Here is a 16,792-nt window from a genome sequence, read left to right on the forward strand (position 1 = left end):
GATACCGCATTCTCAAGGAAAATACATTATCATTTGTTGAACCAATGAAATCACTTCTTCACATAAATCATTATCTAATTATCTATCCACTATGCCAAGTGGCATTCGATTTCTTTTCTTCTTTTTTTCTGCCAGTGTGCGAGATAAACGGAAGTCTACGCCCAAGTCACAGGGCACCCGGTCCGTCACTGGTTTCTCAAGACACCTGAGACAAGCGAGGAGACGAAGGACCACGTGATCAGAGTTTCGTCTGCTCGTTTTCATCCTCAAATCCCTTGTTTCTGTAGAAATGTAGAAGAAAGACATAATTAGTAATCTGGAAAGGTCTCAAACGGGTTTCGTTATTTCCTTTCCACCTATCATGTACTAGCATGATTTTAACCACAAAGTCTTATAGCAAATTGGATCACTTGAGTTTTTGGGTGTTGGTTTCTTTACGGGCTCATTCGCGTGAGTTTGGGTTGGTTGGGCCTATAATATGTTTTCAGTTTCGTTGGGTTTCTTTTGGTTATTATATGGGGAAACTCGTTTGCAAATTAAATCTTGCGTCAGCACTTCTATACTATGCATAGTTGTGTGTCCAGTTAAAAATACATGACGAAAATGCATGACATATGAACAATTATTTTAATTAATTTTACTCACCTTCGATAAATTCAGTCATAGTGAAATTTTCGTTATTTGTATGTCGACATTAACTGCTTTAGAAATGTTTGGAAATGAAAAAGTATTATTCATCAGATCAAATTCTATAACTGTGATTATACCCAAATTTGCGTGATGACTCCATCACATAAATTATCATTTGAAACACCAATGAAATGATTTAAATGTCCGAGGCGTTTAGCTAGGTTAGGCCAAATTTCAGACACAGTTCCTTGACGTCGGCCCCCTGATACCACAATACTGTGGTTGAACCACTTGAAATCAAAAGTAAACGTATACTCACTGTCTATAGCTTGCGTGTGGAACGGCGTAAGAGGGATCATCACTCATATCTACAAGGACAGAAATGGGAGTGGGGGAGGGTAAATATTGCATAAAACGTGTTGAACATGGAGGAACGGGACCACAATGACATGGAAGATCTGCGAATTGGAGTGGACAAACGTGACTAAGTACATGATAATCAAAGCAAATTCGACTTCTAGTAACGATATGCATAAGAAACTCAAATGATACTTGAAACAGATGTAAAATATTGCTAGGCTGCAGCCATGTGACGCGCAGACATGGCAGATGCAACTCGGCCTGGTGATATTGCCACTACTATACAATAGCCATTAGTACTATACTCTCATGTGATTAGAGGGAACTGCAATAACGATATTCTGAATGAATGTACTGTATGTATGTCATGATAGTGTGCCCCTAAGTTCTACTCACAAGTTGCCCCCCCCCCCCCCCAAAAAAAAAAAAAAAAAAAAAAAAAACAACAGCAACAACAACAAAAAACAAACAAACAAACAAAACAAAAACAAAAAACCAAACAAAAACAAACCAAAAAAAACTTCTATTGAATTAAATAGAAATTACAAAGCAACAGAATATTCTAAAAGAGAAATAGAAGTCGTATATACCTGATGTATGAAAAATCCTGCTGGTAGGATTTGCGTTGCTGTGTTACAAGACTGAGGGGGTACAATTTCCAGTGTGTGGATTAACAGCGAATGCAGATAATTAGCTTCGGCAGTATGTACCTTTATTCATCAATACACACATAACGCGTTCTTGTTTCTTACGTTTAAAATGCGTTTACGATAATTACAATGGCTAAATTTATGTAATGTAATATGTCAATATATCTGTTCTACCGTATGTGTTGTCGATGAGATCCTCTGCAGACATTTCATGGAACTGTGAATCTTCTCTCTTCGTCTTTTTCCTCCTCCGATGCCTGTGATACACACACACACACACACACACACACACACACACAAGAGGAAGAGAGGGAACAACATTAACATTAATCATTGCAATGCCCATATTATAGGGGTCACTAATATGAGGGATTCCAAATTAGGGTATTACAGAAGATTTTAAAAATGTATTTGTCATAACTCTCTTGTGCCTGAACTCTGATTGGAATTCCTGCAAGTTGTTAGTCATCAGCTGGTCATGCTACTTTAAAGAGCAGTCATAATCCTACAAACCAATCCGTTTTATAACTACCTGACTACCATGACGAGAATGCCAGTACTCTAAATTCATTGCTATTTCAAATGGAATGTAACATTAATGAGAAAATAGTATAACTTGCACGACTTTTGACTGTACGTACTCAAAAAGATTTCAAAACCTATGGATAGAGAACAGCAGGTGACGATATCAGGAAACAGCTTTAGATATGTAGGGCCCACTCCTGTTTCGTGACCAATCGACACGACACGACAGTCAGAATTTATTCAACAATAACTTATAATGGTATTGTGCAATACCAAAGAAAAAACATAAGAGACAAAAAAATACTTACATGACTTCCAATGTGACCGCTGAGCCTACAATAACTGCTAAGCTTCCCACGACAATGAGGGCAATTGCCCAGGGTTCCAATCCCTCTGGTGGAGGCGTCGTGGGGTCCGGACTGTCGGGCACGTGCGTGACATCGTAACTGAAACCCTCGCCCATGTACTCCTGCATCGTTGTCTGCGAGTTTTCGTCAAGCAGGGCCGTCATTACAACGTCGGGGTCGACACCGACGCTGACGTCGTCTTCGGCGGTGTCGGGGTTTTGAATCCAGGTGATAATGTGCAAGTCGTTTTCAACGGCAGAGTAGCTGAGGAATTCGACATCATCGGCGCTGCAGGGTAACAAGCAAAGGAGCAATGAGCTATGAGTAAACTCACTCTACGATGTACCTCTCTCAATTATAAGGAAAAGAGCGACAAATTTATATTACAAATGGATCCCACCTCCCCTGATGACAAGAGTTTGAATGATAATGTGTTTTTTCAAGTTCTAGTTCAAAGTTTATTTCATTTTTCAACAAAAAACATATGTTTCACTTCATTTTGTAACAGAAAATAAGGTAAGTAGAACATAGTGAAATAAAAAGAGTATAACAATTGAGGACCTAAAGTAATCATACATTGTATTGCAAGAAAGAAACATAAGTGATCAAAGCGAAATACATGTATACCGTTGTTTTAAATGCGAAAAATGGAGGGACCCACTAAAAAGACAGAGCTTGTAGTATGTGGGTCCCTCTGGAGAAGAACATCAACGAAAAGATCCTAAATTGAACCGTCGTATATACAAACAGATAACAAAGTGGAAGAAGTCTGGAAGCCCACTAGAAATTAGATTAACAAATAAATACATTTACATAGACGCGAACTAACATAAAACAGGACTAGACAGCAAGACAACTACTAAAGAAAAGGTTGTAAAGGACAAAACGGGCGGACAAGACTGACGAACTGAAGACAAAATAGCAGACAAGAACGCAAACAAGAGACAGAAATAGTAACAGAACAACAGAAACAACATAAACATAAACAGCGATCTTCGGCAGAAGCATGCCGAGAGAAACAGAAGATAGTTGCTGGGGAAAGCGAAATTTTGACGCCTTGAAGAAAGACAAGAAAATAGAAAATAGAGGGATATATGAACCGAGGTAGCACACGGAGAGTCATCTACTAGACTCTATGGGTAAAAAATGGCATAGATGACAACATTGCAAACCTCTTCGAGTAGGGGGCAAAGTAAACAGGTTAGTATAAAAAAAAGCCAAAAGGTTAATTCAGTATTGTAGAGTCATACGATTGCAATAAAAAAAGACTTCAGTCTCCTCTTGAAAGAGTATATGGATGGAGCATCTTTTAAGTCATGATTCAAAGAATTCCAATAATTTGGGCCTACATAAATAAGTGAGTTTTTAGCAAAAATCGTTCTTAAAAGAGGTAAATGAAATTCACCAGATCGCCTAGTGGGATATTTGTGAAATGATTGATTTTTGAGGAACATAGAATCAAAAATAGATGGAAGCAAGTTATTACAATACTTGTACATAAATTGCCCTAAATTAAACAAAAACAAATCTGTCATTTTTAAGAGCTTGTTGGAGGCAAACAACATATTTGTATGAGAACATACAGAGGAATTACAGATAACACGAAGAGCTTTCTTTTGTAAAAGAAACACTTTGTCTAATAAATTCTGATGAGTGTTGCCCCAAACTAATACTCCATAATTAAGATGAGGCAATATTAACGACGAATATAACATAAGTAATGATTTTTGTGAAATATAAAATTTCAATCTATTTATTATACCTATATTACGTGATACTATATTACAAACATTATCAACATGTGATTTCCAGGAAAGTTTGTCATCCACAATGACACCCAAAAATTTGGTATGTGAGACTCTTTGTAGATGAGAGTCATCTAATACTATATTCATACTTAAACTGTCAACAGTGTTACTAAAAAGCATATATTTCGTTTTTTGAGCATTGAGTGATAGCCTATTGGCCCTGACCCAATTTGTCACTTTCTTCAACTCAATGTTGATTTTATGAACAAGAAAATCAATATCATTATGGGCAAAAAATACATTTGTGTCATCTGCAAAATGAATAAAAGAGAGGCTGTCGGATACGCGACAAAAATCATTGATATAAATAATGAACAATAACGGCCCTAAAAGACTTCCCTGTGGGACGCCGCATTTGACTTCTCTGACATCTGAATCATAGTTTTTAATTGTTACAAATTGTTTTCTATCAACTAAATAACTCCTGAACCACTCCAAGGCCTTCCCACGTATTCCATAATGCGATAACTTATAAAGTAAAATATCATGATTGATAGTGTCGAAGGCCTTGGAGAAGTCCAAGAAAATACTAACTAAATGAGAATGGTTATCAATTGCATGAACAACTCTATCAACAAAATGCAAGAGAGCATGCGTAGTACTATGTTTCTCGCGAAAACCAAACTGATAATTCGTAATAACCTCATGTGCCTTCAAAAAATTAATCATTCTCTTATAAATGAGTTTTTCTAAGACCTTGGACAATGACGATAATAATGAAATTGGGCGATAATTGCTGATTTCAAACTTATCACCTGCCTTAAATATTGGGATTACTTTAGCTAATTTCATTTTATCGGGAAACACACCGTTAAGAATTGACAAATTGAATATATGAGCAAGTGGATCAGCAACCGAGGAAATAACACCCTTAAGTACAAAATTATCTATCTCATCATAACCAGAACTACGTTTATTTTCAAAAGAGGAAACTATATCAATAATTTCAAATCTGTTAGTTGGTGTGAAAAATATGGAATCAGAGTTACGATGACCTAAAAATTCAGTAAAATGAGTCTCTGTTGCAGGAATATTATGAGCATAATTTTCGCCTATTTTTGAAAAATAAGTATTAAAAATATTTGCAATATAAAGGGGATCATTAATCAATTCATCATTCACTTTAACTCTATCAATGTCAGAGTTTTTACTCGGAACATTCATGGCCTGTTTTAAAACTTTCCAGGTATTTTTCATATCAAACTTATATCTCGATAATTGCTTAGAATAATATCTTTTCTTTTCAGAACGTAAAATCATTGTCAAAGTATTTTTGTATGATGTATATCTATTCTTCGATCGCTCAGTTTTTTCAATTTTGTACTTATAATACAAACGATTTTTCCTATTAATTGAACGAAGAATTGATCTTGAAATCCAAGGTAACCTGGGTGTTTTTTTATACTCGGTTCTATTTCTTTGTTTTGGAATTACATCATCTAAATGATGATTGAAAATTTCCATAAAATTATGAAAAGATATATTAACGTCATCGCTGCCAAATACTCCTGACCAGTCAGCATTCTCGAGAGCCGCATCAAAACTTGCTAACTTTTCAGGTGAAACTCTACGTCTGAACAAAAAAGATGAAACAGGTTTAGTATTAGCTGGTGTTTTAGGTGTAAAACAAGTCATTATTGGAAAATGATCGGTCATATCTGAAAGAATTATAAAAGAATCGGGGAGGGGTAAAATATTACAAAACAAGTTGTCAATGAGGGTGGCAGAGCGATCTGTAACACGTGTGGGTTTAGAAATAAGCGGAAGAAAAGACGAGGACAGAAGTGTATGAAGAAAATCACTAGAGATATTATCATGCTCAGACTTCAGCAAATCAATATTAAAATCGCCGAGTAAAAAGCAATCCTTATTTTTAAAAACGTGTGAATTAGCCAGATCTGAAAAATAATCTAAAAAATCATTAGAATTTGAATTAGGGGGTCTGTATATAACGCCTACCATAAGATTTCTACATCCTGGGATGAAAATTTCTATAAACAAAGATTCAACAATATTGTCCATTCTAGAAATATCTTCATGAATAATAGTATCATAGGAACGTGCTACATACAATGCAACCCCCCCCCCCTCCATTCTTATCAGACCTATTGTTAACAAATAAATTATAACCCTCGATTGCGAAATAATTTTCTGCATTGGAAGCTAACCATGTCTCACTTAATCCGATAACGGATAGCGACTGACTTGCATCAGATTCTAATAAAAATTTTAAATCATCAAAATGTTTATTCAAACTCCTTATATTTAGATGCAAAAAAGAAAATGTATCCTCAGAAAAATTCTGAATTATATTTTTGTATTGATTCACTGTAATATAATTGCACAACTTATTTTGGGTGATATGATCATTACTAAAATCAAAAGGCAATTCATTTGCAGCAGTGTTCAGGCTATCGGTAACAAAATTATCGTAAGGGGTGGTTCGTATACTGGTTGACCCACTCACTGGGTCAGAGTCTAAGCCTGTGTCCCTAAACAATTCAAAAAAATCATCGTTCGATAAGGAATAAAATGGAGCATTCAAAAAATTAGCCATAATTACGAATACAAGACGAATCTTTTAAAGTCTGCGTCATCAACGAGACTAGGATGTAATGAACGAGTGGACAATACAAAAAAATACCCAGTCGCCGTAATGTGGCAAGACACTGGAGTAAGTTACGAACATGGGTGACGTCAAAATCATGATAAGCAGAAGATCGCTGAGGAGACGTAGAACGTGAAACGAGAAGGGGAAGAATGAGGTAAGTAAGAGCAGTGAGAAGAATCGACAGAAAAGGACATAGAACACACACAACACAATAACAAGAATAAATCCAGTGTCTCAGTGGGCTTCCGAGAAGACATACATGCATTGGAAAGGATAAAGAGGATTGTGAGAGGCAAGCCGATATGCCGATATGCTAGAGCGAAGACGGTGGGATAACAAAGCCATGTTGTAGTGTGTTTGGGGGAGGGCTCCCGCCAGATACGGAAAATACGATGGGGAAACATTAGATGAAATAAAATTGTAATGAATAATAATCCTTCAATGATAACACGACAATTTAACTGCATAAGAGAATATGTAAGGAGGTTTAAATACATCTTTCTTGAGTTTCGGATATAACATTTCGGAACGATTAATGAAAGAAAGAAAAAAAAGAAAAAAAAATAATTACATTCATATTTAACATCCAAAAAACAAATGAGTTCAAGATTTAGGATTAAAGTATTGTACATGGTAATCAAGAATTGTACAATATAACAATGTAATCAATGAGGTGAAAACGTTTTATAATAATGGCCATCAGACAGAAAGGTATCAGAGATATGTACTGGACGGTATGCTGAGGATGCAAAGAGTATGCAGTATACCATGTGTGCAGGAAATCAGAGGGAACGCCAGTGTAAGCGAGAGAGGGCGGCATAGAGCCGGAAGCTAGCGTCCCTATCGTGTGACATCAACATTGTTGAGACTAAGTGTAAGCCAACATATAAGTGAAAGGGGAGAAGAACTATACAGTGCACATAAAATGCATTTTGAAATAGACAACATGTATACTATGAACATGGGAAGTAATATCCGCACAAGAAAGGGGAATGTGTTTTTCATACCATTATACACTTTCTCAAATAAGTTGAAGAAACTGATGATGAATCTTCGGTGGAAATCGGAATAATTTGACAGGAGAGAATTTTTATTTCAACGTTCTTCAACACTATCTTTCATTGACTGTAACCATCACCGTCACCAACAGACCAAATTCCTACACCAACGTCAATAAGATCACAAACATATCACCTGAACATCAACACGATCACAAACACTTATACCAGCACCAACATCACTTTCGTTCAATAACCACCTCCTCCTTAATCTTCAACACCATGGCTATCTCCACCTCCATCTTTAACACCTCGGTCATCTCCACCAGTTCTTACACCATCGCTTTTACCTTCATCAATTAACACCAACACCTAACATCAGCATCATCCCCAAAACACTATCACCAAAACCTCTGACAAAGCTTTCCCCAACATTGCCGACATCATCGCACAGAAGGAATCTATAATCCAGAAGAGAACACTCTGGGGGAAGAACTTGGAATACCTAAACTCCATCGCAAGAGTACCGACATCTCGTCTCTTCAAGGTGGCCATCTCCGGTTCATCTCCGCACGACGTTCCCGCGCAGTAGTCTGTCATCGACTGAGCTATCGCATTGGCCATGTTGGTTTGTTGCGCTGGTGTAAACTTTATTTCCGTTGCAAGGGGTGGAAAGTGTTGACAATAAGGGGCAATATGAAATTAGAAGTGAAGATTTTTCAGTTCTGGACTGTTTGTGTGATACATCAGTTGGCGAAGCACCAACAGCGCTGCACGTAGACAGCTAAAATAGGGAATGTAGTCGACGAGCAGCTCATTTTGATTTTGTCTATAAAATTATCAATGATATTCACCATCGTCTACAAACATCTCCATCCTCCACCCCCATCTCCTACCTCCGCTTAATTCATCATTATAACGCCTACTTATATTATGCCCTTCTAAAGTATGATGTACCCTTTTTTATCAATTACTTATGTTAAAATTTCATTACATTCATGTACATTGTGCGTATAGATTATGTTGAGTTTGTAAAGATGGAGAAAAATAAAAATGAACTTGAAATTGAAATTGATTAACATACAAACGACAATCAACGTTTTATGATAACGAACAAGTAGCATAAATAGTACCAGGACAACCGACTGAATTGACTGTTATATGTTAGGAGAGCATCAGTCTTACCCATCCTACTGGTTCATCCTGCACGATAAAAAGCACACTGTCGGTCTCTGGCTCGTACGGTGTGGGTGGGTCTGCGTGGTGAGGTCAATGAGTATATGGGAAGTGAAATTTGAATTTTCTTAAACACAATGACAATAATAATGATAATGATATGGTTTTCTTTATCCAGGATAGCTTCTCCAGTGTTGCCAGTGCTCTACCAGTGTGCCCTGACATTATCATGACTATTATTACCCTAGCCTTGCCAGGTACCCAGGCGAGAGGGACATTGTGAGTAAAACATCCTGTCCAAGGACGTATAGCACTGGGTGGGAATCGAATTGGGAGTCTTGAGTCTTATCCACTATGCCACAGCGCACTCACTTTCATCAATACAAGTAAAACAGCCAGACTGCCCAGCTGTTCTCGTCTTGACGACTGGAGCATAAACAAGGTAATTGATGGTCCATTATTAGCACATTGACTGCTGCAAGTGTCCTTCTTTTAGCCAAGCTGTATACAAAATATAATGCATTGTTATTCTTAATTGGAGGCGACGTATATTGTTCTCACCCGTGTCACTTTGAGCGACCTAAATGTTAAAAAACAAACAAACAAACAACCAATGGTTCATCAAAAGGTGCATTTTTTTTCTCCGCATCAGGTGACGTTGTATGAGTGTCATTCAATGATTGCATAATGGGCAATTACTAATACCTTTCGTCAAGGCATTCGTGTTTACATAAAAGTATTTATGTACCATCCACGTGCCTTCATCGTGCATTGTGTCAGAACCCCGTGCAACTTTGGTGTCACAAGTTACATCCACGTGTCAGTGGTTTATTATATGATCATAATACATCTGCTGATGACAAATTTGTTCATTGTCAACTTTTTATTTATCCACAATTTCAGATAACATGCACTAGTACTAGGAAGGAGGGCCAACTCCCTGCTATGACTGCATGATGTGTGCGCCATGCCATTGTTGTATCACTCTTATGGTACTCTCTGCTCACCGGGATTTTCCACGGCGTAGTAGTTGAGGGAGAAACCGGTGTCCGAGAACGATTCGTCCGACAGGAACCGAAGCCACATCCGATAGGTGGCGCTCTCCACAGGAGACGGAAGAGCGGAGCCGGTCAGGGAGGCGACCACGTTCTCGCCCACGGTCTGGCCGGACCCGACCTGCAGGAAATCCTGGCTGAAAATGATAAGGAGAATGAGATAACAAAACAATATGAATGCCGGATGTAGAAGACAGACAGGGAAGAATACTTTTAAAACACTCTCTGGTGTGTCCCCCAACACTCACAGAAGGTGCTAGTGTCATTTGAATTCAAAGAAAATTAATTGTAACCGAAACAAGACAGAATATGATCATTACCCGACGTACAATGCCAATCGCTTTGCAGATTTTTTGTTTTCCCTGCTAGTTGTTAAAAGCAATGAGTCGAATAATGACAGATTATCATTTTATAGTGCCGCACATCACTTGAAAATGCGACGCATTTTCGATAAAATGTCCTTACGATGACCAACGATAACCAATGATTCATATATTGTAATGATTTGTAATGATCTGTCATTTTTATCTCAAACAATGTAAAATTGGTACTAGAGACTGCTAATTCTATTGTCGCTAGAGTTATAAATGGACATAACTTATTGTTCTACTTACTTTTCCTCCAGCGAAAAGGCAGTAAACTCCACTCTTACAAGAGTTGCCGAATCTGGTAACCGGATTTCCCAGATGCATATCTGATTATCCGGATATGGGTTAGGGTAATTGGGCGATGTTATGACACCCGTTGGATCTGTCAGCTCTTCGGAGCCACATTCACCTGGCGATTAAACGTAATGTATGGTAATATCATGAAGGTCTGAGGGCATTTCATACAGCTTTTTGAGAGTTTTTTTTTTTTATTTTTTTTTACTGACAAACCGTTATGCTACAGGAATCCTTGCATCTGATTGGCTGAGAGCAAATTAGTCAGAAAAGAAATATGTTACAAGCACAGTTGAGGAAATGCTCCCCTGGAGATGACGTTCTACAATCACTCTCTCAATCATTTCATCAGTAAGTATCGGGAAAAAGGTAACAAACAGAATGCAAACTACTCTTACATACTCGTCGTTAAATTGATTCATGCAGTTTTACATGTCATTGAAATAAATAGTTGTTGTTGTCGTTTTTTTGTATGTGGGACAGTTAACTAAACATTCTCTTCTGCTATTTTGCATTAACATTTGAAAAGTAAAGAATGTTGACGGCGCGAAATCCCTCAAGTCTTTTCCTAAATCAAACATAATGGCATACATACGTATCTGGAAATCATATATCCAGAAAAAGCATACTGGTATCACGTAAACGAATAATCACCTCTTAATACTAATCTTTTAGAAAATTAGCGCAACAGCTACACATAGCCATCACAGATGTCATGGTTTCACTAAGCAACTAAAAAAGCACTCTGAGAGCGCAGACCTCCGCCAAGCAGCTCATATCCACCAATACATGCATGCTGAAAAATTATGGGGCGCCAAGTGTTGCATGGTCTATTTCTTTACCATTATTATAATGAAGAAGCCTTGTGTTTACCTCAGCATCAGCTTCCTGCTGCGCGGCGCCTCGAGCAGCAGAGCATGCGCATTGGGCGCGTATACACGCCTCAAATACGAGTAGCACTCTCAAGTTTATTGACCCTAGTTGTAAAAAGAAAAAAAAATCCTTCAAAAATTCTTAAAATTTCCCGGATTACTACCAAAATTTAATCATCTCTTCCTTGTGTTATTATCAAACTTTCCTGTAAGTTTCATCCAAATCCATTCTCAACTTTTTGAGTTATTTTGTAAACAGCCAAACCAACGCCGACAAAAAACATTACCCCCTTGCCCTTGACGGAGGTGAAAAATTTTCATTTAATGCCTAACGGGCACTCGAGTCCAAACTGACAATGGGTGATTTAAAAAAACAAAACAAAACAAAAACCGGCTATACACGATAATTTATGGCAATTTTAAAATGCCTATAACAAAAGCTTACCATTATTACCTGGACCCATTGTTTTGTTGTGTGTTAGCTTTATCCAATTGCAAATGGAAATGTCTTAGGCCTACTGCAACATTTATAGGCGTATTTCAAACTTGAGCTTACTTTGGTCGTCAAACGATTCCCAAAACAGTGTGAAGCCGGTATCCGAAATGGTTTCATCGGCAATGAAACGAACCCACATGGCATACGTTTCGGACTCCAGTGGGCCGTTAAACAGGATGTCGCCTGTGTAGGTAGCCAGTTCGTTCGAGTCCGGTTCGAGTCCGGAGCCAACGGTTAATGTATCGTATCCGTCTTCGAGCGAGCCTTGGAGTGACGTAATGCGCACACGGCCCGTTTTCGGCGCATTTAGAGTCCATGTTATATCCTGTGTTGGATGACAGATGCCAGGGATACTGTAACATTATGTGTGATATGAAGACAAACCGAGACGGGCACAGTACCCTGATATCTGTAATCAATTAATTTTGTTTCTGTCATTTTTTTTTCAGTCACATATTATTTTAGCGAAGCGGGAAAAATTGGTCGAACATGGTTTACAAAGAATAATTCACCACATGAAACACGTAACATCACATTTCTGATGAAGGCAAATCAATTATACATTTTGATTAAGCATCATATTAGTACGTGGGCGTTACATGAGATGTGCAGGTTGTCCCTACCTGAAGGTTGTCGTACTGAATGGGCCAGCCCGGAGAAGAGAGGACGCCCTCTTCGGTCGTGTCCACGTAATCTCTGTCGGGAGTAGCGGGTCCTAGAAGAATAAAAAGTCATGAAAGTCAATCAATGATTTACATGGCAAACTGTACGTCACATCCCATAAATGGCTTTTATAATAGCGAAAATTTCAAACTAAACAAATGAGTAAAGAATTAATGCCGAAGGTGTGAATCAATATGACGTTGGTTAGCATTTATGAACGTTGGCACGCCATTTTCCCTAAAGATCACTACATTATTCGGAGTCTTGACGATCAGAGTACCTTGTGTTACCATGGTGACGGTCATCTGGAACCCGCGGAACTCCGTGGTGGTCTGGGATGTGCGAAAGGATACCCAAAGATACTGTCCGGGGCTGAGCACCTTCCCGGGAATGGACGGGGACACCGCGGAGTCCTTGGAACCAGACAGAGTGTACAGGGTAGACGTCGGGTCGAAGTCATTGCCGCTGCCGATCACGACGAAGTCCACCCCGGGCTTGGTGTCGAAGTCGGTGATCTGCGATTAGAGAAGGCGAAAAGGACACAAATTTGATAAACTAATATCACGGTGATAATGATTATTATGGCAATGCAGATGTTGAAATTGCGAGTAGTGCTGATACCGTTTTACTGCAAATAAGACAAGGCAAAGTGTAGAGAGAAAAAGAAGAAGAAGGAGAAAAAGAACAAAAAGGAGAAGGAGGAGAAGAAGAAGACGAAGAGAAAGAAGAAGAAGGAGATGATGATGACGATGATTATGATGAGGATGAAAGAGAAGATAATAAAAATAAGGTAAAGAAAGGTGAGTTTCTCTTTGTAGAAAACTTAATCTATTCCACAGATGACATAGTTTAAAAGTTTGTTAAGGAAGAGTCGTGCTACCCAGGTACTAAAAATGATTTGTTTGTTTGTTTGTTTGTTTGTTTGTTTTTTAATTCTTCGGACATTATTGCCTGACAGACGTAAGGAAAAAGGACCACACTCACTGGTCACTGCAATTCATGGAATCAAATCAATGGAACTGCCGGATTTGTGTCTCATTTCATCACAAAATGACGAATTCGATTACTTAAACAGCCGACTAAAGAACATCACTGTATTGATTTGACTTCGAAAGTGCAAAATTGTGTACGTAACTAACTGAGGTTCGCTTGGTTACCTGTAGGAGGACGAACTCGTTATTTGGGGCACTAATCAGCCAATCACATGTTTCACCTCCAGGGTAACCGTTCGGATAATCCGGATTCTGTATAGTGCCATTTTCGCTGATATCCGTCCGACCGCATTCTAAGAAAACACAAGTAGTACACTTTTTATTGTCCATTAAAAGTAAAACAAAACAAAATAAAACAAATAAAAACAAACAAAAACCAAGCCACCGGTAGTGAGATTACACACGTAAAGTGTTTGTTGTCAAAAACCTTCTTCTTTTTTTTTTTTTTGGTATTAATGTTTGAATGAAGTGATAGTAATAACAACAATAATTTACTGATACATACATGAGACAGTGAAAATGATAATCGAGAATCAAAAGGAGAACAATCAAAATGACAGTTCCGGTTTTCATATTTATGATTTAATTTTTTATCTAACTTTTCAGAAAATGATTAGCGTAAAAAAAAATTTAACAAAAATTCGGAACTGTTGACAAATCTAAACAATTGCGCATTTGATTTCGTGGAATGTAAAAAACGTTCAGGGTTTAAAACAATCACGTGTCAGTGAAATAAAAACTTTGAATGGCTTGCAAGAATAAGAGAAAAAGTGATAGTATCCGAGTTGTTACCTGAGAGAGTCGTTGCATTAGCCGGTCCTATCCGAGGTAACTCCAGCCGGTCAGGAATGAGAGCAGCGACATAGAAGAAGTACGTCGTAGAGGGCGTTAGGTCCCCTATGGTAACCGAAGTTTGATTGCCGCCGTAAACAACGACGAAATTTGAATCTGTGGAAAGAGGAAACATGAAGAAAGGAATGGTTTTTGAAAGAATTCCCAGCAACTATACCCATTGTAAACCTGGACTGGGTGTCTACCCGTTTCAAAGTCAATAAGAATTTCATAATTTCAATGGGAATGAGCTGAACATGCTTTCAGAATAAGATATGAATGAAAACTCGAACTCAGATATCGACTTTCTAGACTGAGATATTTTGTATTTTGGGAAAAACATCTTATTATTTTCTTGAGCATACCAATAGGGAAAAAAATAACACAGAGCAGAGCTCCACATAGTGATATTGTTATACTGAAGAGAAGAGGACTTGCAGAAACTTTCGATGGCCCACCTTCGTATATGAATACCGGTATACACGATATAGCTGGAAACAGCAGTCAAAATCATGGATAGATTATTGTCTTTATCACCTATGACATTATTATTATTATTATTAATTGCGCATCGAGAAAGTATGAGAAGAAATGAATATGTGGGTACCCTGTGAAGTCTCGCAGTACACTTGATATCCATAAACATTGCACGTGACATTAGACAGAGTCCACGTGACTTTGATCTGAGTGAGAGAAAGGGGCGTGGCTTCAGTCTTGCGAACGTTCATGTCGGCGTTGGTGAATCCTATATCATGAAAGGAAACAAAATGTCCAAGCACAGTTAATAATTTTTAGTAAAGACAATTTTCAACAGAATATCATATCGTCTCAATTACAACGCAGTGTAGATCATATTACCATCTAAGGATAACACGGACTTCTTTAACAGAAGGGTAATTTTCCATTAAAATCCGGGGTGTCGCTGGAATCAATGTATGGACATAACAGATTTGTTGCATTTCTAAGAGACGCATAATGTTGCTGAGAAAAGCAAAATTGCTTTCTCATAAAGAATAAAGGAAATGTTTGAAAACTCAAAGACAACGTACGGGATGGATTACACTCTAAATTCCTTAGATTGAAATAGATTGTAGTCAGGGACCAACCCTAACGTTGGATTGAAGTTTTCAATCGAATAGAGTTAGAATTCAATCTTGTTCGATTGAAACTTTCAATCCAATTTTGGATTGGTCCCTGACCAGGCGCGCCGGAAGCAGTTTTGGATTGGGGGGGCAAACATTGGAGGGGGCTCAAGATTAGACCATGCATATGTTACACAATATACACATACACACACACACACACACACACACACGCACACATCTATTATATATATATATATATATATATGTAAAGTGGCGTACGGTGGGTCGAAACATGGGGGGAACCATAAAGTAATTTTGACGGTCTGTATGCTTGTGCGCGTGTGCGTGAGCAATAATGGGACTACAATACATTACGGAATTTGATACATTCAACAACGCATGCAGTCATTGAGGAACATTGTAAGGTTTCTTTACATGGATTATGGAATGACGGTGTGAAACGATCGACAAATTATATACTGTCAGCAACATAAGGTGAATGGCATTACAATAAAATGCGAGCGAGCGAAGCGAGCGAGCTTGAAAATTTTGATATTCTACAGTTCCAAAACTGGAGTTTTAATTGTATAGCTACATATTTCGCTTTGAAATAAATGGGGGCGCATCGGGCGCAACTGCTGGCAATTATTGGCAGCAGCAACATTAGGAGAATGGCATAACGATTCAATGCGAGCGAGCGAAGCGAGCAAGCTTGAAAATTTTGACATTCTACAGTCCCCAAACTGGGGTTTGTAGCTTTATCTTTCACTTTGGAAATTAATGGGGCGGCACATCGGGCGCAACTGCTGGCAATTACTGGCAGCAACATTAGGAGAATGGCACAACGATTCAATGCGAGCGAGCAAAGCGAGTGAGCTTAAGAATTTTGACATTTTACAGTCCAAAAACTCCCGTTTGTAGCCATATCTTTCGCTTTGGAAATTAGGGGGGGGGGCATCGGATGCAACTGCTGGCAATTACTGGCAGCAACATTAGGAGAGTGGCATAACGATTCAATGCGAGCGAGCGAA

The 16,792-nt window shown here is 38.3% G+C and overlaps 1 protein-coding gene across 1 annotated transcript; it reads right to left on the reverse strand.

Annotated features, from left to right (window-relative positions):
- Positions 1–238: 238 nt before the first annotated feature.
- On the reverse strand, positions 239–15,407 carry LOC139733659 (scavenger receptor cysteine-rich domain-containing protein DMBT1-like). Its single transcript, XM_071644472.1, has 12 exons — positions 15,284–15,407; positions 14,638–14,793; positions 14,011–14,138; positions 13,134–13,368; positions 12,814–12,905; positions 12,251–12,515; positions 10,775–10,937; positions 10,113–10,297; positions 9,115–9,185; positions 8,435–8,577; positions 2,474–2,800; positions 239–281 (listed from the first exon to the last, which is right to left on the reverse strand). The coding sequence occupies exons 1-12, from the start codon at positions 15,402–15,404 to the stop codon at positions 239–241; spliced, it is 1,929 nt and encodes a 642-aa protein (XP_071500573.1). The 5' UTR covers positions 15,405–15,407.
- Between the last annotated feature and the right edge of the window lie 1,385 nt (positions 15,408–16,792).

This window comes from Diadema antillarum, unplaced genomic scaffold (assembly GCF_040938485.1).
Source record: "Diadema antillarum isolate AM-2024a unplaced genomic scaffold, OU_Dant_1.0 seq00000486_RagTag, whole genome shotgun sequence".
NCBI classification, from domain to species: Eukaryota; Metazoa; Echinodermata; class Echinoidea; order Diadematoida; family Diadematidae; genus Diadema; species Diadema antillarum.

Coding starts and splice junctions, on each gene's coding strand:
- LOC139733659 (XM_071644472.1), bottom strand. CDS start 15,404: ATGAACGTTCGCAAGACTGAAGCCACGCCCCTTTCTCTCACTCAGATC. Junction 14,139..14,637: donor TAATGCAACGACTCTCTCAG/GTAACAACTCGG, acceptor GTGTTTTCTTAG/AATGCGGTCGGACGGATATC. Junction 282..2,473: donor GCGGTCACATTGGAAGTCAT/GTAAGTATTTTT, acceptor ACATTTCTACAG/AAACAAGGGATTTGAGGATG.